Source organism: Penicillium robsamsonii (assembly GCF_028829455.1).
Source record: "Penicillium robsamsonii strain IBT 29466 chromosome Unknown utg000003l_segment0_segment0, whole genome shotgun sequence".
In the NCBI taxonomy this organism is placed as follows: Eukaryota; Fungi; Ascomycota; class Eurotiomycetes; order Eurotiales; family Aspergillaceae; genus Penicillium; species Penicillium robsamsonii.
In genome coordinates this window covers 3,151,655-3,170,328 of record NW_026643221.1, presented here as the reverse complement: position 1 = coordinate 3,170,328, position 18,674 = coordinate 3,151,655, and the positions used below count along the sequence as shown (strand labels likewise).

At 48.3% G+C, this 18,674-nt stretch overlaps 5 protein-coding genes across 5 annotated transcripts; 4 read left to right on the top strand and 1 right to left on the bottom strand.

Moving 5' to 3' along the window:
- Positions 1-1,574: 1,574 nt before the first annotated feature.
- Positions 1,575-3,809, top strand: N7447_005912 (uncharacterized protein; the record flags this gene model as incomplete). The annotated part of the gene is made up of 1 exon (XM_057230174.1): positions 1,575-3,809. The coding sequence occupies one exon, from the start codon at positions 1,575-1,577 to the stop codon at positions 3,807-3,809; it is 2,235 nt and encodes a 744-aa protein (XP_057085264.1).
- Positions 3,810-5,110: 1,301 nt separating this feature from the next.
- N7447_005911 (putative UDP-galactose transporter) lies at positions 5,111-6,738 on the top strand (the record flags this gene model as incomplete). Its single annotated transcript, XM_057230173.1, has 4 exons — positions 5,111-5,179; positions 5,259-5,288; positions 5,365-6,345; positions 6,439-6,738. 4 exons carry the CDS (start codon positions 5,111-5,113, stop codon positions 6,736-6,738), a joined length of 1,380 nt encoding a protein of 459 aa, XP_057085263.1.
- Positions 6,739-7,200: 462 nt separating this feature from the next.
- N7447_005910 (uncharacterized protein) lies at positions 7,201-12,010 on the top strand (the record flags this gene model as incomplete). The annotated part of the gene is given in 10 exon segments (XM_057230172.1): positions 7,201-7,354; positions 7,401-7,535; positions 7,600-8,587; positions 8,691-8,872; positions 8,921-9,597; positions 9,669-10,244; positions 10,299-10,450; positions 10,506-10,603; positions 10,691-11,290; positions 11,310-12,010. The coding sequence occupies 10 exon segments, from the start codon at positions 7,201-7,203 to the stop codon at positions 12,008-12,010; spliced, it is 4,263 nt and encodes a 1,420-aa protein (XP_057085262.1).
- Positions 12,011-12,733: 723 nt separating this feature from the next.
- Positions 12,734-14,478, top strand: N7447_005909 (uncharacterized protein; the record flags this gene model as incomplete). Its single annotated transcript, XM_057230171.1, has 3 exons — positions 12,734-12,757; positions 12,817-14,088; positions 14,149-14,478. The coding sequence occupies 3 exons, from the start codon at positions 12,734-12,736 to the stop codon at positions 14,476-14,478; spliced, it is 1,626 nt and encodes a 541-aa protein (XP_057085261.1).
- A 357-nt stretch (positions 14,479-14,835) lies between these two features.
- Positions 14,836-15,567, bottom strand: N7447_005908 (uncharacterized protein; the record flags this gene model as incomplete). The annotated part of the gene is made up of 3 exons (XM_057230170.1): positions 14,836-15,073; positions 15,159-15,249; positions 15,303-15,567. 3 exons carry the CDS (start codon positions 15,565-15,567, stop codon positions 14,836-14,838), a joined length of 594 nt encoding a protein of 197 aa, XP_057085260.1.
- Positions 15,568-18,674: the final 3,107 nt, after the last annotated feature.

Sequence of the window (18,674 nt, the reverse complement as noted above, 5' to 3'; positions counted from 1 at the left end):
AAAGCAAGGATACAAAGTTTATGTTAGTGACTGGGCCCTTTTTTTTTTAAATTTTCATATATTAACACATATTAACCCGAATTTAAAACCTTTAAAATAGAGGCGGTGCACAGCTTCGAGACTAAGTGTATCCACAAGCACCATCAAGCTGTCAGCCGCAAACGATCAGATTCATGTCTCACTTCCCGAGCATGCGAACAAGTTTCAAGCCCGCATGCCAGGTCGTTCATTACCAGGTCTCGGAGCCTTGATACGTGCATGTACGAGAGGCAACATTCAGTCGATCATTACCAGTTCCTGTGGGGGCTGTTGTACGTGCGAGTGCGAGAGCCCACATGCAAGTCGATCGTTACCAGTTCCTGTGGGGGTCTTTTGTACGTGCATTTCCGATGGCTACCGGGGGAACGCGAGTATTTTTAGTCGAACCGGGGTCCAAGGGAATAACACGGGCTGGTATCGGTCACGGAGCAAACCGGCTCCGGTAGGGAAAGCTTCATCCATGATACTCCTAAATAACAAGATCTCAGACAACTTCGGTCCAGCGCATTGGGTTAGTAAACGATCGATTTGTCGATCAGGGCTCTGAAGATGCGACCGCGGGTGAACAATCGCTGCACACTATGGAGAAATCCATAGTTTTTGGCTCTAGCCTGGACTTGACTCCACATTGTGGTGATAGCTCAGGAAAAAGCATCCATGTGAGTGGATAGGAGGGGATTAGCTACTTAAATGGGTGGAGCGTAAATAATTCCAATTAACAGCAGCAAGGATGGGAGGAATTCGTGGGAGGCGTCAATAGCGTGAATCCACGGAGAATACGGAGAGCCACGTTCTTCACATCCGGGGAGTTGACTATTTTTTTAGGTTGCAGATGCCGCCGTAAGGGGGGCTAAATCTCTCCGTCCAAAACGGAGAATAATAGCGTTATGCAAATGTACTCCATACCTTCATGCATTCTTATATAACATGATAGAACATGTATAGTCTTTTTGCTCCTGAGAGATCTAATTTTGGCTTACACTAAGATCCATATGTATCACAAGTAACCGATCTATTTTTTAATATTTCTAGTATTTCTAATATTCCATGTCGATCAACTTTTGACAAGCCGTGCTCCACTTCAATTAAAATTGGAATAAATGAAACACTACTGCTCAGCCTATAAGGACTTTTGTGCTAGACATTATGTGGAGTCCCCCCCTTAAGCCTGTGAACAGGAAATCCTTCTAAATTATTAGCCTGTGTACACCGTACACGAGTATGCGTACAAAAAAACATCACAACCCCATCTTGTTACGCATTTTGCTCGGATCTTTTACTTTACCAAAATTATACCCTTCCCAGTCCTGACCCTTGAACATTGATATATCTATTGCCAGGTAAGCTGATACCTCCGATCTCCCTAAAATTGCTGTAAATAACCGATCTGACCTGTGGAGTAGATCGAAGTGTTGGAAGCGAGATACTTGAACCTGAGACCCGCCCAGCACACATTTTGCGAGAGCCCGTGAGCTTGTGAGCCCATCGCATCATACGATTTTATGAACAATTGAACTTGTCCTACATCTCCCACCATGGGACACCGAGAACTTACACCGGTCCATGTGCCACTGCGAACATCGAGTCGAACCCCGGCCCGACACGAACCGATGAACACCCAGGAACAGCCCCGGATCGCAGACCGGCGAACCTCGAAAGCCCAAAGATTTTTTGGAACCGATATATCACTTCCCAAGGAACATGGCGGGTGGCAGGAAGCCCCAGATGTCCGCCGACCGAGCTTTAGCAAGCCACCCAATAGTGTTCCTAGACAGAACAGCGGCTTCGTTCCCTTCCCGAGCTCTTCGGACAACGCCCTGATTCCCGATCATAACCTTCGCGTGCGGGCTTCATCGCCTTTGCTGGGCCATGACTACCGATCGTTGGAGGCTGCGCCGCCGCTTCCGAAGCCATCGAAAAAGGTCCACAATTCCAGTTCCTCGTCCACCCTTTTCTCCTATTTTAGCTCAAAAGAATCATCCAAATCGGTCAAAAACCAAGGACTTCAGCCTAGAGTACGACATGGACTCAGCGTGGAGCCACAGGTGACATATACGCAGGCTCAGGATCCACCAAAGGAATCCAAGCGGAAGATGCGTCCAAAAATTGACCTCTCCGTTTTGTTCCCGAAGCCGCGAAATCCCGCACCACCAACACTTCTGTCCCCCCACCGAATGGTTAATTCCCCTTCTCCCGTCTCGACAGTTGCCACGGATTCTTCGAAAATTGACAGGACAACAAACGGCACGAGTAACTCTACTACGAGGAGATACATCGAAACGCCTCACCGATCTTCGCTCACCAAAAATGGCACACACCCACCTAAGCATGGTGTCGATAATTCAGATTTGCCTTCGATTGCCGAAAGCAAAGATAGCGAGTGGTCGGAGCAACCACTTGAGCGGACAGTAGGAACGAGCGAGATTGATTTGGCCCTGGATAGATATGCGGCGCGGCGATCACTTTTGAGTCACTCAAGCATGTATACAAACAGCCGGGAGCAATTGCAGCCAGAACAGCCACGCCCCCAGGAACCTCGAAAGAGCTCGAGACGTGGTCATAGCCCGTCTCGACCCAAGGAGTCTCACTTGAGTCCTGCCTCATGTCCAGATCCAAAGCGTGGTCGCGGCATGAGTACTTCTCAGGAATCTTGGAAGACGACCGAGTCAAAGTCAAAGAGCGAGAAGAGCTTGTTGACCAAGAAGAGCAGCAAAAGCACCTTGAAAAACAAGGATCTGCGAAACGTCAGTATGCTTTGCCTCTCCTCTTCTTCGGAGGATGAGGGTGATGAGGACCAAACTCCAATCACAGAGTCAAAGCGCAATACAAACAAGTCTAGAAGAGACAGTGTGGCTACCTTTGGCGAATACGAGCCTGAGGTCTACACGGCTTCTACTGCCCAGGCGACCACCGCCACGGCGGTAAGACGCTTTGACCGGACACTCTCGACTAGCACCCGTGGCTCCCACCAAACCGAAAAGAGCCAGCCAGTGCCAGCAGCTCGCCCACGAAAGGTTTCCGAGACCTCGAATGGCAAGTCTTCTCAGACAACTCGACGATCCACGCAAACTCGCCGTTCGAGTGGAGTTCCCACTATCTCCGATGATATTCTTGCGCAATTCCCACAGCAGCCTCTCCGCTCTCCCGCAGAGTTGAAAGAGTTAAACAGGAGGAGTCGTGTAATCGCGGTGACCCGCCAAGAGCAAGATCTCCTCGAGGCGATGCGTATTCGAAAGGGCAAGGTCACACCCAGTTTGTTCAATGCCCAGGGAGCGGACAGAAGATCACTAGCCTCTGGCCCGTCGCGCGATTCCTTCTGCGGATCTGACACCTCATTTTTGCGTCTCAGTAACGTTTTCCCGCCATTCGACGTCCGGTCAGAAAAGAGCGCTATCCAGTACAAAGATGGATCGCCCTCCCAAAGCTCAGGCTCAGATAGTGAACGGAAACCCCGCACTGCCGCTTCCTCTTCTGGTTTCAGTGCAGACTACTCCGAGAGCTTGCCCTCCCCTTCCACCAGCGGTGCTTCGCCGCAGACCCCCACATTGCCAATTCATCGATTCTCGCCGCTTCTCTCTCCGAAGCCACCCCCAAGAGGCCCCCCACCTGCCATCCCCGAAGACCAAAAGCAGCACACCCGCCGTCGCACCGATAGTAGCGAGGCTATCCTGCTAGATGGCGGTGAGTCAAAACGCAGTCATGATCTTCCTCTCTGGTCTTTCGACTTTGATTGGAACCAGGAACACACCAATGTCGCTCCTGTGCACTGATCGCTTGGCCCTTGATACCCAACACTCTCACTCCACCCCTTACATTTCAGATGTTACCTTTCTCTTCCTCTGTATTCCTACTTGATTTGATCCTCTACGGTCTTTCCTGCATTTCCTTGACTTGATTGAATCCTGCAGCATTTTGCTTCAAGCTTCTGTTTCCTACATGACCCTCCTACTTACGTCTTCTCACTATTTCTTTATTGCTTTTCGAATTAGCGTTCACACGCGGGCTTCCATACCTGCTATCATGTTTTACTTGGGTGGTCCTCGTGTCTTTCACACGATTTTATTATTTCGGACGCTTGTACCATAATATTCTCAATGATATCCGATTCCGCACAGTTCCTACCACATAATGGCCGAGCCGGAACCGTATCCCAATGCATCGCAACCAGGACTTTCAGGATTCACCGCTCATATCTATGCATTCTTTAAAGTAAATCTTAACACTATAGATTACTTGAATATATCAACCTTTAATGGGGACTTTGTATCTACAGTAAGTTAGTCATCTGTATAGAAGCAAAATAGTCAGCGCGCTCATATTGTACTTGGCGATGTAGGACTTGGATAATCTGGTTTGAGATACATATATATATATTAACCCGAATGGGAAATACCTAGACACTAATATCGAATGACGAGATGGGAGGAATAATTATGGGGACAAAGAAGACGTGGACCCCTGTGGGTGGAGAGGATCTGAGAGGCACTTGGGGGCTCGACGTCATCTTTCAAGGTTAAGGGGCCGAAATTGAGTATAAATATCGTATTAAATGTGATATGATATCGCCAAGTACAGGAATATATTATACTCTCCGTACTCATTGCAAACCCCTAAGGTACCCCGTACGCATGAACCTTTGGCCTGTGATCTTGATCCACTCACGATCTGACCGAGCTTTTCGTCGGCATAACCCCAGATTATTGCTTGACCCTACAGAGTATCATCCATTTCTTTTCTTTTTCAAGTTTTTTTTTCTTTTCGGATACACTCCTTCGGACAGTGGAGCTATCCGACGCCCATCCTCTCTTTCGCCTCCCAGCCACCCGCATCACCTCCGATCACCCTCGGGAAACCCTATCGGGACCTAAACACGAAGATCTCTAGAACAACCCACAACCCCCTGGTTCGCGAATTGGGATTTGCAGCTTGCTCTACATCGTACACTCTTCTATTGTTACTCTCTCTACTGAACCTATCTACCACTTTCACCGGACTGGGGATTGCACTGCGTGCCCCTTTTGCGGAAACATTATCCACTATTTAGAGGGAACACGCGATCTATTACTTCGTTATGGGGGATCGCGCCCAACGCCAGCCGTCTCCGCTGCGAGTTGCGGCCAATATTGCGCCATGGATTCTGGTATGGGACTGCCGCGAATCACACGGCCTTTGCGATCTTGGGGACTCTGTTTGCTGATTTGCCTTTTGTTTATTTCTAGTTGACCGCGGAGTCTACTATGTTCGTGTTGGTAAGTCGTCCGGCGCGACATGGAAAATCCTTGTGGTAGGAATGGAAGGCTAATTTGTATTTTTACAATATTCTAGCTAGCTCATTATTCTCGAGTTATGCCCCCCGCCGGTGGTAAACGCTACCTGACCTCCACGGCCGTCTTCCTGGTTGAAGTCGTCAAGCTGGCCATCTCCCTCACAATGGCGCTCTATGACGTCTCCAAAACTGCACCACCTTCGATGCCCGCCACCTCCCTCTTTTTCTCCCTCACAAGCACCGTGTTCTCAGGCGACAGCTGGAAACTCGCTATCCCTGCCGGGCTCGACGTCTTGTCCAACTCCCTGCTGTTCATTTCACTCTCGAACCTACGAGCGGCGTCGTTCCAGATTACATTCCAGTTGAAGTTCCTTACCACTGCGGTCTTTGGTCTGATGCTCCTGAAACGGAGCATCCCTCCCCGCAAGTGGGGTCTGCTCTTGCTTCTCGTGGTGGGCGTGGCGTTGGTGCAAATCCCCGATGCAAGCCCCGAGCAGATGCTGCAGGACGATCATACTGGCCACCATTTCCCTCGATCCTTGGAGGAGTGGAGGGCTGTCAAGCAAGGTGCTGGTTCTGGCAGCAGTTTACAAAAGCGGTCCGCAACATACGAGGGTATCGAAGAGGACATCCTGACGGCTGACCCACACTTGAACCCCACAATTGGTCTCTTTGCGACCATCGGAGCGTCTTTGGCCTCTGGACTTGCGAGTATTTATTTCGAGAAAGTGCTAAAGGACAGCTCGAACCATATCTCGTTGTGGGTCCGCAATGTGCAATTAGCTATTTACTCAGTGTTCCCGGCTCTCTTCATTGGGATTGTCTTCCGGGAGGGCGAGAAAATCGCCGAAGATGGCTTCTTCCAGGGCTACAATTGGGCGGTGTGGTCTACCATCATCATCCAAGCCTTGGGTGGTATCTTTTCTGCATTCTATGTCAGCCATACGCAAAAGGATGCAAGGAGTTCGGCTACAACTGCCAACATCGTTTTGAGCATTATTGGAAGCATCTGGCTATTTGACTTTGAGGTCAATGCAACTGTACGTTCCTTGCCGTTTTAATCCTTCCCACCCTCTATTCTAGCTCCCCGCCCTCGGCATGAACATTATGAACAAGACTGACTGGGATTATAGTTCCTCCTAGGCTCGGCTGCAGTCCTGGTAGCAACCCACTACTATGGAAACCCCAACTTCAACTCTGCAATGGGTGCCTTGCGTCCACCTCCAATCCGCATCGACGCCTACGAAAAGGACTCCGCAGGCCCCGAGAGCTCCCCTGTGGCGCCCCCCAATGAGTTTTCTATCAAACTTCCAACCTCACCTTTCCTCTCTGACGGCATGTCGTCATCACGTCCCACCTCACCAGCACCAGGCCATACCAGAGTAAGCGCTAGCCGGAACGCAAGCGTGGGCGGCTATTTCGACGAGAAATGAATGCTGTAATCGCCATGCACATCACTACTGGTATACATGATGAGATTCTTTACGGGAAATGATATTGGATGCCTGATAGATGCGGATGTAAGTGCGGTCTTCAAGCCGCCCGCCACGAACTTTTGTACTATTCTTGACGCTGCTCCTAATTTGGAGCTAGCTACTCTTCGCTGCCTAATTTTGCATGTCCCTTGACTGTCGAGATATTGGCTGGATTTGGCTCATGTATGCATATATACGAAGCAATGAAACACTTTCATATACCCCACAATACTTGACAATTCCTATTCTTACTGATTTTGAAAAGACACTGCAGTATATTCGTATACTACAAAGGTATGGGGTGTCCACGTGCCGTCACGTTATCGGGATCATGGACCCTGGAACCAGCTCTGGAGGCACTTTTGCAATCCATCCCTACAAACCCCAGGTTCAACCCCAATCATCGAAGTGCATTTTGAAATGCGTCGGAATCATCAGGCTACGAACTTTAAACCATTTCAATTGCCCTCACAGAGGCGCACAGATGCTTGGTCCCCATCCAAGAGTAGTAGAACTGCTGTCACCGACCTGGCATCATCAGCTCAGGATGATGATGTTCAATTGGATGCCTTTGGTGAGTCTGCCAGTTCATCATCATGATGGGTGCTAATCGAAGCTAGACCTGGAGCTATTAGCCTCAGAGGACAGGGAGGAAACAATTCAAGCTTCAGGATTTGGAAGTCCCAACTCTACGCCTCTTCAAGCGTCTCGTCAGCCTGATCTGCACCCACCTCAATTCTCTCGTTTCTTTCAGCGTGAGTTGCTTGTACACGGGTGCTAGTATTTCCGTATTGTTGGCTCGGGATTGACAAGTGATAGCAAGCTCGAGTATCCCTTCTCGGTGGAATGGATTGAGCTCGTCAGACCCTGTACTAGGGCCGTCGTCAAGCCCATTGGCTCTGTTTAGTCAGAGGAAGGACGACAGGCGGATGGGAAAGTGCGGCCTCGAGATGAGTGATGAGACTAGTCATTCCTCGCCTCAGGAACCGATCACTCAAGCAAGCCCAGAGGCTTTGATTGGCAATAGACAGCACCGCAACCCTTTCAGCAACATTCTACCCTCTGTGCGGGGAATCGTCCTCGTATCAGTAAATGACATGCCGGAGAACTACCGGTCGATGTTTCCCTTCCCACTGTTTAATGCGATTCAATCCAAGTCCTTCCACTCCGTCTACAACAGCAATGACAACATCGTCCTGTCCGCACCAACCGGCAGTGGTAAGACAGTAGTGATGGAATTGGCTATCTGCAGACTCCTGAATGCCCTCAAAGACGAACACTTCAAAGTCGTCTACCAAGCACCTACCAAGTCACTATGCAGCGAGCGCTTCCGAGACTGGCACATCAAGTTCTCCAGCTTGAATCTCAAGTGTGCAGAATTGACTGGAGATACGGACCACATGCAGCTGCGCAACGTTCAGAGTAGCCAGATCATCATTACCACGCCCGAGAAGTGGGATAGCATGACTCGGAAATGGAAAGACCATATGAAGTTGATGCAGCTCGTGAAGCTCTTTCTCATTGACGAGGTTCACATTCTGAAGGAGACGCGTGGAGCTACACTTGAAGCTGTGGTTTCTCGAATGAAGAATATCGGATCGAATGTGAGATTTGTCGCGTTGAGTGCCACTGTTCCCAACTCCGAGGATATTGCTACCTGGCTCGGGAAGGACGCGACTAATCAGCATTTTCCTGCGCACCGGGAGCATTTCGGTGAGGAGTTTCGTCCTGTCACCCTGACGAAGTTTGTTTACGGGTATGCGTCTAGCTCGAATGACTTTGCATTTGATAAAGTCTGCGGTTCAAAGTATGTGGTCACTTTTCCTAAGTCTTCTTGGATTCTTCATTGTTTCCATCTCTTCTTTCTATTGAGCTACTCGATTGGCATAACTGATTTGTGCTTGAAAAAGGTTACCTGAAGTGATCGGAATGCATTCATGCCAGAAGCCCATTATGATCTTCTGCTGCACGCGGAACTCATCGCTCGCGACGGCGAAAGAATTGGCTCGGCTTTTTACATTGACGAATCCACCCGCCAGGTTTTGGAAGGAACCTAACAAGCGCCTCGAAGCTCATAACGAGGACCTAAAGAGTATGTACTAGGCTCCACTTTCAAATGCACACTGCTAATTTGAAATAGCAACACTCCCTGCTGGTGTAGCATTCCACCACGCTGGTTTGGGCCCTGCTGATCGCCACACTGTTGAGACAGGTTTCCGAGAAGGGCATATAAACGTCATATGCTGCACATCTACACTTGCGGTTGGAGTCAACCTGCCTTGTCATCTTGTTATAATCAAGAACACTGTCAGTTGGCAAGATGGAGGCTGCAAAGAGTACTCGGATTTGGAGATGATGCAGATGCTCGGCCGCGCGGGCCGACCGCAATTCGATGACAGTGCGACAGCTGTCATCCTCACTAGGAAGGAACGCGTCACACACTATGAGAAGCTAGTTCAGGGCCCTCAAAGTCTAGAGAGCTGCCTGCATTTAAATCTCATTGATCATCTGAACGCTGAGATCGGCTTGGGGAATATATCGGACGTTGAATCCGCTGTCAAATGGCTTGCTGGTACATTCTTGTTTGTGAGACTTCGTCGAAATCCAACCCACTACAAGCTCAAAGAAGGCGCGAATCAGCAAGACGAAGATGCGTTACTCCGTCAGATCTGTGAGAAGGATATTGAGCTCCTTCGAAAATGCGGCTTAGTTGAAGCCGAGAGCCTTTGTTCAACCCGGCTTGGTGAGGCTATGGCTCGCTACTACATTCACTTCGAGACTATGAAAGTTCTAGTGTCGCTGAAGCCAAAAGCATCCGTGTCTGAGACTGCGAGTCCATTCTTCCCAGATTGCTGGAATGAAGAACTTCAACTGACGTATGGTTCCAGCTTAACGTGATCGCACAAGCCGAAGAATTCCGCGAGATCCGCCTCAAAGCCGGCGAGAAGTCACTCTACCGAGAGATAAACCGTGATCCAGGAATTCGATTCCCAATCAAAGTTGACCTAGCACTCCCAGCCCACAAGATCTCACTACTCCTTCAATCCGAGCTAGGGGCAATTGAGTATCCCAGCAATGAGCAACTCCAAAAGCTCAAATTCACCTTCCAGCAGGACAAAAGTCTAGTCTTCGCACATGTCAACCGACTAATCCGCTGCTTGATCGACTGTCAAATCACCCGGGGCGACTCAATCGCCATCCGCAATGCCCTTGAACTCGCCCGGAGTTTCGGAGCGAAGGTCTGGGACCGCTCGCCTCTCCAAATGAAGCAGATCGAGCAAGTGGGTGTTGTTGCAGTTCGGAAGTTGGCTGCTGCTGGGATCACCAGCATCGAAGGGCTGGAATGTGCGGAGCCTCATCAGATTGAGATGGTTCTTAGTAAGAATCCGCCTTTCGGGTCGAAGCTGCTCTCGAGATTGAAGGAGTTCCCGAAACTGAGAGTTTCTGTGAAGATGCTTGGAAGGGTTTGCAATAATATCTTATGGTGATACATGTCATTTTGCTAACGTGTGATCTAGGAAGTGAAAGCGAACTCTATCAATGTCCGATTGAAGGTCGAACTCGCGTTTCTAAATGACAAGATCCCGAGATTCTTTCAACGTCGCCCGGTATACGTGTGTTGCTTAATAGAAAGGTCTGATGGCATCATGGTCGATTTTAGACGGATAAGGTGAGATCTTTAGCCACGACTCTTTCATCATAGGCAAATACTGATTCCCTTCCAGCGCCACCAAGCTCCAGGAGAACTTGGAGATTGAACTCTCTACGGAATTGACGAGTGCGGAGCAACTTATTGTATGTCATGTTATGTGCGATGAAATTGGTAAGACTCCTGAATGTGAACAAAAGCGATGATTCCTTCTGCTTTTGTCTTTGCGCATCACATATATCCATGTTGACAATTTTCCAGCGGGGACATGGCAACAAGCTGAGCTCCGACCTAACCTGCCATCTCACCTCTTTGCTGCTGTGCGAGACAAAACAGCCAATGCCCAAAAGACTGAAATCTCGAACCTACCACCTCGTCCCATCAAGGGGAATTTGAATCTCAAAGATACGGAGAAACCGAAGACCAGCAGGTCTCGTCCCCAAGGACGAGATGTGACTACCACCAAGATGAAATCTCAACGGAGTATGGATGACTTTGATGGCGATGATTTACAGCTCGATGATTTCCTCGTTGTCAATGAACGCCGTGGCAAAGCAAATGAGCATAAAAAGCCACAGCCTCAACAGTTTGACGATCTAGATTGGTTCTCGATCGATGAAAATGAGTACGAGCCAATCAGACTTGCGAATGGCAAATGGGCTTGCAACCACAAATGCAAAGACAAAACAAGGTCCGAGAAAATCATCCCTTTAGTTATTACCAAGCTAATAATTCTAGCTGCAAACATTTCTGCTGCCGTGAGGGTTTGGAAACCCCCCGAAACCACCAAAGCGACCTATCCCCGCGATTCAAAAGAAAGGTGGTCTCAATCAACTGACTATCTCCGACCAAGTCTCAAAGGTAAGATCAACGTCGCAAGCTGGAAAGAAGAATACAGGTCGAGAGAAGTCTGTCCTTTCGGAGAGGGACAAGAATATTCCTTCATACAAGAGAAAGCGGGACAAGAGTCCCACAAAACCCCTCTCCAGTGATTATGGCGATGAAAACTTCGATGATCTACCAGATCCTTCACGCCTTCTCGGGAATAGGGGATCGGGGCTTGAAATATCGGTTTCTCCAGTGATTGATGATCAGCCGAAGAACAACATCGCTGATGTTCCTGCCACTGTAAAGAAACATGTAGACCCCAAGCCGTCTGGTTCACAGTTTGATCTTCCCAAAAAAGACCGAAAAATGTCATCCCAGCACGAGATAATCGAGATTCTGGACGATACACCGCCAGAATCAACAGGATTGCCAACGACAACAAGCACGGACTCCCGTATCAAACAGAGCACACTGCGACTCTCAACACATCAATCACCCAGCCTGAAACGGAAGGTGGCTGAAGACGAAACACAAGATCAAGAGCAGAAGAAGCGGGTGGAGCTAAGTCCCTTTGTTCCTGCTTCACAGTTTCACGCTTCAAATCCTTTGATCAATGAAAAACCACCGAGTCCTGAGCAGCCTGCCTCTCCTGTTTCTCCTGTCATCGGCGGTCGGATGGATTTGACTGCAGCATGGGACGATGGTGGCGTTGATCTGCTTGATGAGTTCAAGGACATTATTAAATTTATTTAGACGGTCGAAGATTGCTGGTCAAGTGGTGGGAGCTTTTTTTTTGTTCTGCTTTTCCCTCCATCTCTAAGCTTTCCTTTGTGGTGGATTGCCACGAACCGGTGAATGTTGCGGTTTGTCTTACTGCTATATACAATAATGGGGGCCATCCTATATTGAAAGTTAGGATTCTCCGCATGGAATAAAGTCATTATCCCTGATTATACATAAAAGTTCGGCTGTACAGATCATTCTTTGATTTTCTATTTCTCACTCCAAGTACGACTCCAAAACACTGGGCAAATCGAACCATTGTTGACGATAGACATCGACCCCAAGTATCTTAAGTTCTTTTTGTCCCTGATTATGTTCACTGTTCAAGACGATGGGCATTATGTTGCCATTTCAACTTATGTTTTCGTCTTGTCTCATTTGGATGCTATACTCCATGTGTTTTGCTATATTGATTATGGACTCAATCAGGGGTAGATCCCATGGTATGGCTAGTATTGAGTATGGCAGTATGGCAGTAATCTAGATATAAAAGACCCCTTGCACACCGTGATATTCCTCGATACACACAGCATTCAACAAGATATCACTCTTCAGCATTTGGCCCGGCTTTTCCCACCAGTCTACACAATTGCGAATCAATTTAAGCCTTCTTCCAAAATATTCAATCGTTAATTCAATCAGTTCTTAGAAAGACCAGACGACAGCAGGACTGAACTGTCCAAACCAATCAGAATGACTCGCATGCATTATGCTTCCGTAAATATCGCCCAGAGAAAGCCCCAGAATGGAAATTGATACTAATGTATCCTCTGCAGCGGACGATGGAAGGTGTCGAGATGGCCATGATCGCCGCCAGAGACTTGGTATGGATACCCTCCCAGACCCGACAATTAACATGGATTCTAACTTTCAACAGGGACGAAGACTCCCTGGAGGAGACATGTGACGCAGCCTCCCGCGATCCGACCGTCAAGATCGATCTCTTAGGCCGCAAGCTGACTGACGAGGGCTTCGAGATATTCATCGACGCCCTGCTCGAGACTCTTCAGAAAGAAAGAGACGACAAGCACCCCGAAGGTTTTGTCCGGCTCTTCGAGCTCCAGCTGAGCGGCAATTGTCTGACCTTGAAGTCGTTGCCCAAGCTGGGAAGGGCAATCAGACTCAGCAGCGGCGATCTGAGCAACCTTGATATTTCTCAGAACTGCATCGAGGTCAGGACTTCCGGGCAAAAGTTAGCTTGGAAGTACTTCTTGACTTCTTTTAAGGAGTGCTACATGCTCAAGAAAGTCAATTTCTCTGGGAATCCTCTCGGTACTCCCGGTGTGGAGATCCTGGCTAGGATTTACACTCGCAGCGAACTGGGGTCCCCGGATCAGAACGCTCCTCTTCGCGTGGAAGAGGAGCATTCCAGTATTGTTGACCAAAGTGATGACCCAGCCTCTGGTAACAATGGTCGTGGCATTCGTCTTTCTATTTACGCCAAGGGCCAGAGCCCCGCATATTCTGAAGTACAGGATGCAATGCCCCAGCCTCAGGGAACATCCGAGTTTGCATCCGAGAGTAATCGAAGGCACTTCCGCAAAACTCGTGGACTGCGGTCAGTGCCAGAGTTGACTGTGACCGGAATTCCAATGTCAGAGACTGGAGTCATCCCTTTAGCCAGCAATCTGTGCATGCAGGAATCACGCGAGTTCCTCTGCTTTTATCTTCCGAAGACGAAGACGGGTACCTCTCGACCTGAGAACGAGAAAAAGAATCCGAGCATCACTTGGCATCTGAATGAGCATTTGCATCAACAAGTTCGTCAGTTGCTGTATTGGGCAACTGACATTGCACAGCAAACTCCGAGTTTTTATCGACACAGTCTCGCTGTGGCGATTAACAAATTAGAGGCTCATCCAGGTCTGACTGCCCCATGGAAGGGTAGATCATGGAGATGTAGATCTGATATGAAATTTCAATGGGTCACCAAAAATCTCTGCAAACTTGCGATTGAGAGCGAGGTCCAAGGTTGTGAGATCTGGGGTATTGCTCTGGACATAGCCAAAAAGTTGCAGACCGTCCTGTTCAATGAGGAGGTTATACATGTAAGTGAAATACATATACGTACTCTGATTATATTTGAAGTGGGGGCTAACTCAAAAAAGGCTCAGCTTTCTTCTAGTGGAGAGTTATTTCAATGCCTTGGACCTGAAAGGGATTTGGTGGATGCCATCAACCTTGGAATGTTTCGCTCCCGCCAACTGTTGGATGGGCAGGCGTCCCAGGAGCCATGGCGCCTTGGAATGTCGTTAGACATATGGTCTGGTGTCATGGGTATGGCCCTGGATAATGGAAATATCCTCACTGTTGATCAGAGGAAGAATATTCTCCAATATGCGGTAGATATCGACAGGCCTATGCCCGAGAAGGCACTAACGGAGAGGTTATGGGGGTTTCTTTTCGATGTTGATTGTATCATGCATCACGCTTCTTGATGCTTTTTGCTTTTCTTTCTGTTGATGCATATTAGATTTGACTTTTTGTTTATACTGAAGTAACCTACAGCTGGCAAACTCATATCTCATCCATTGCCCGCTCTTTAGTCTCAGACTGGACGCAGGCATCTATGAATGGATACGGATTTGACGGATTTATAGTCTGATAAAGTGGAAAATGAGACACCTGGCAAGAAATGAAATCGTGAAATTCAAGTTCCATTAAAATAACCAAAGCCATACAAGGTCACATTGTTGTGGTATTAGAGCCCATCGTAATAGCCAAGTAGTCACATGCGCTTGCAACAAGATAATGAAAAATATGGTGAGTTTAGCCAGCTAGATACACGAAGTTATTCACGCAGAAGGCGCTTCACGACTTCGCGGATGATCATCAATAAGATCAAAAGGGTTGTCGTCGTTATCATGTATGAGCCCCAGCAAAGAGGCATGGCGGATTCGCCTGAAATACCCCTTATCAAATGCAAGATCGAATTCCATGTCAAAGATCTCTTTTCCTTTGGCAGTGAACGCAAATCCGCGAGATTTTTCACAACAGAGACACTCAATAGTGCAATGCCCGGCTTCGAATTTCCTATCTGATGAATGACGATTAAAGCAGCACCCGCATTTTCTGTGACAGCATCCTCCTCTCGCGATACAATCTTTTCGCAGCTCACGATGCATATACCACCTTGGGTGTGATCGCCATAATTCGATTCCTCGGGTTAACGGGCCTTCCGGAAATGAAGCCCTGGCCGACGACCACCTCTGTTCCAGGAGGCAATAGTTTTCATTCAGCTTTGAGATCTCCGAATCCAAACCTCGAATACGAGTGACAAGATTGAGATTCGGATTGGTGGCGTGTTCCTTTTGACAGGCTGCCAGCTTGTGTTCGAGGGCCATCTCGCGCTGAATATTCTCCCGAAGGTTGACCTCCGTCTGAAGAAGGTTGTAGATATTAAAATCGGCGTTGACATTCGGCTTTTCAATCTCCCAGAGACGCCAGCGTTCGTACTGGAGGGCGTTGATGTTTCCAGACCTTTCCAAATCGGCCTCGTTCGGCGTTTCTCTGAGTGGGATGGGCATTTTGAGTATTTGGTGTCGCAGACAAGTGAATTGAAGAAATATATCTTTCTCAGAGCTGATGAGATAAGTGTCCAACAAAGAAGGGATGTGAGGAATACGTATATATGACATAGTAGACAGGTTACTCTTTCCTTAGAAATGTTCCTTCCCATTTAAGAAACATCACCGGAGACCTTCCAGCTCACCAGAACCCTCAACATCCCTAACTTTATTTCTTTTGGGCATAAACACCAGGACATCTAAAAAGACAAAAAGATGTCAAAGGCCGAAAATTATAGAACTTATTTGTTTTGCGCTCTCTAGCAGGTTCATTGACTAGGCCCAGGGCAAGATTCTGGTTCTAAACCCACACTCGTTGTAGCTTTTCTTCTTATTTTGTGTTTAGTCTATCACTCTCGATATTAAAGCGCCAAAGCTCCCGCAAGACTCGTACATAGCCTCAACTTTGGACATGTCTAACAATATGCAATGCCTCTGAAACATCATTAGGACAGCGTTCAGATCGCCACTTAAATGCGCAGCTACTAACCCAACATGAGGTGGTATCCAATAAAACCCTATCTCCAGCGCTTTCTCTGAGCACTAGGCAGCACGTCATCCCACCTGGGGAATGGCCTAGCTTATGTGCGCCCCTGGGTAGGAAAAATATTTACATGCCATGGTAGAAGGCTTGGAGAAGAAGATGGGTTGGGCCATCCCGAGGACACAAATGATGATGGCATCAGTGGGAGAGGGGAGGAAACACGGACACTAAATTGTTACATTGCTAGGGCACGCCTACACGTCACCAACTGCCTTTAGAATCACTCGAAGTAAGCAGCATGAATACCAGGGTACTTCTTATTCTACATCTACGCCGCGCATACGGCTTCATCACAGGCACACGCCCCGCTGCTGCAAGTGCTGTGCTCGTTAGTGTTAATGTGAGAAAAGAACATCCGTCGGAGGATTTGTCAGATTCCCAACGCAGCTCCTTTGAATATTTCCCGCCCACTTGTCACACTATCCCCACCATTTCCAAGCGCTCTATATAAGTTTTTCGTCACTGGGGGTCGTCTGCTTCATGGGAATAGTTGATGACAAGGTCGCTAACATGCACACTTGGGGCCCAGTCATTGATGACCACATAGATTGGATTACGAGAAGGCTCCATGCCCAATTGCCGTTTAATATTGATACTGCTTTAAGCCCGTTGAAGCTTTATTGAATTTAGAGCCATCAAAACAAAGTCCCGATACTTTAGAGAGCTTGATGTCCCCACAACAACGTTTAATGTGATTTTCTCGGTCTTCGTACGGAGAATACCGAAACGGCTTCTCCTTGGGCCCACATTGTAACACACTCCCATAAATGACTCCGCTGCTTCCTTCTCTCGCTCAAGTATAATCTCTGTCTGATACTATATGGTATGGACTGAATATGCACCAAGTCAATAAGACTTGCCGGCTGATCTGAATGCTTCTTCAGTACTTTGACCCAAAACAGGGTATCCTGCTTGGAAAAGAAGCAAATTTCCTGATGCTGTAGGACCGATTCATGCTCTTCCTTTCTGCTGCGCGAAACAGCATCTCCAGTTGGCATATTTTGAGGCAGGGTTCTGGAATCTCGCTGCATCTGAATTCAGCCGTCTCGAAACATTTCATCGACGCTCACGCCGCTTACCAGGGTCTTCTCAAGACCTTCGCGGTTCTCACCCATAACGCCAGCTTTGACAAGTCCCATAAGCCCTGTCCCGTTGCCACCCGGAAGACAAAGGTCGAGGAGAGGCCGAGTCTTGCATTATACATTATACCGTCGGGGTCAGCGCCAGAGCAAACAGGCCCGATTAAACTACATACATAGCGCAATTTTAACCGGTGATCCCGTTCTTAGAGACAATAACTCGTTCAACAATCAAGGCTTAACAACAATAAAGGAAGGGTTACTATTTGTGGCCGTCAAGTCGATATCTACGGGGTTGTGTTTACAGAAAATCAGATTCTACACTGGAAGCTAGCTTTCTCAATTCCTCAATCAACTTTTATTGCACATGTACTTCGACGTGTCCCACATGATAGACGTTTCCTTAACATGATCTCTTTGCAGTCGGATACCACACTTGATCGGAGCCCAAAGGTAAAGAGATGGCGATGAAACAACCCTGAAGATGCCCAGGCATATGTAGTGACATGTATGTAAAGGTCGTTCCGATTATTCCAATTTCGGGATCTCGCGACTGGCCTCTGTGCTTGCATACGCCTCATGTCCCGCACCGCGGCAGATTACCCACTATATCCGGTATTCGGAACGGGACGGGCCGCACCGCCGCCATTACCCGTGAGCTTAACTGCCACCAAGTGCCGACCGCCTTGGGAGTATAAAGCGACCCCGCGACCCCGGAACTTTCTTCCTTTCTTTTCTCCCCACCCCCTTTACTTCTCACAGAGTCTGACCAGTGGCGATTATCCCTAGCTTCGGATGGTGACCTAGCAGGCTGTGTGATATCTTTATTTGGACCTCGCGACTGGCCTCTGTGCTTGCATATGCCTCTTGCACTGTGTCACTGGGCTCACACTACCCCCGGTTGATGCGACTTCTTTTTTCATCAATTATTCGGCTTGCCCGGGTGCTTGGAGAAGAAATCTGTTGTCTAATACTCCCTTGCTCACGTTGTTATCCCATTGTTGCCTCTGTCTTCGATGTTGAAACAAATATAGTTCGGAATATTATTTATCCGAATATACATCGGATTATTGTTTATCCGTTCGAGGATAAAGCGACCCCGAGACTGCGAGACACTCTTCTTCTCCCCCGCCCCCTCCAGCTTCCTTTGCCTTTTGGCTTGGATCAAGCGCAGCATCCGTTCTTGTTAGCTTAATCACTGACACTCCTGCCACCACAGGACGTTCTGATTATTCCAATTTCTGGATCTCGCGACTAGCCTCTATGCCTACGCCTCTTGCACTGTGTCACTGGGCTCACACTACCCCCGCTTGATGCGATCCCTTTTTTCATCAATTGCTCGGCTTGTCCGGGTGCTTGGAGAAGAAAGTCATTGTCCAGTGCCCCCTTATTCACCTTGCTACTATGGGGTACCTTTATGTCAACACACACGTCTCGTGCCTCTG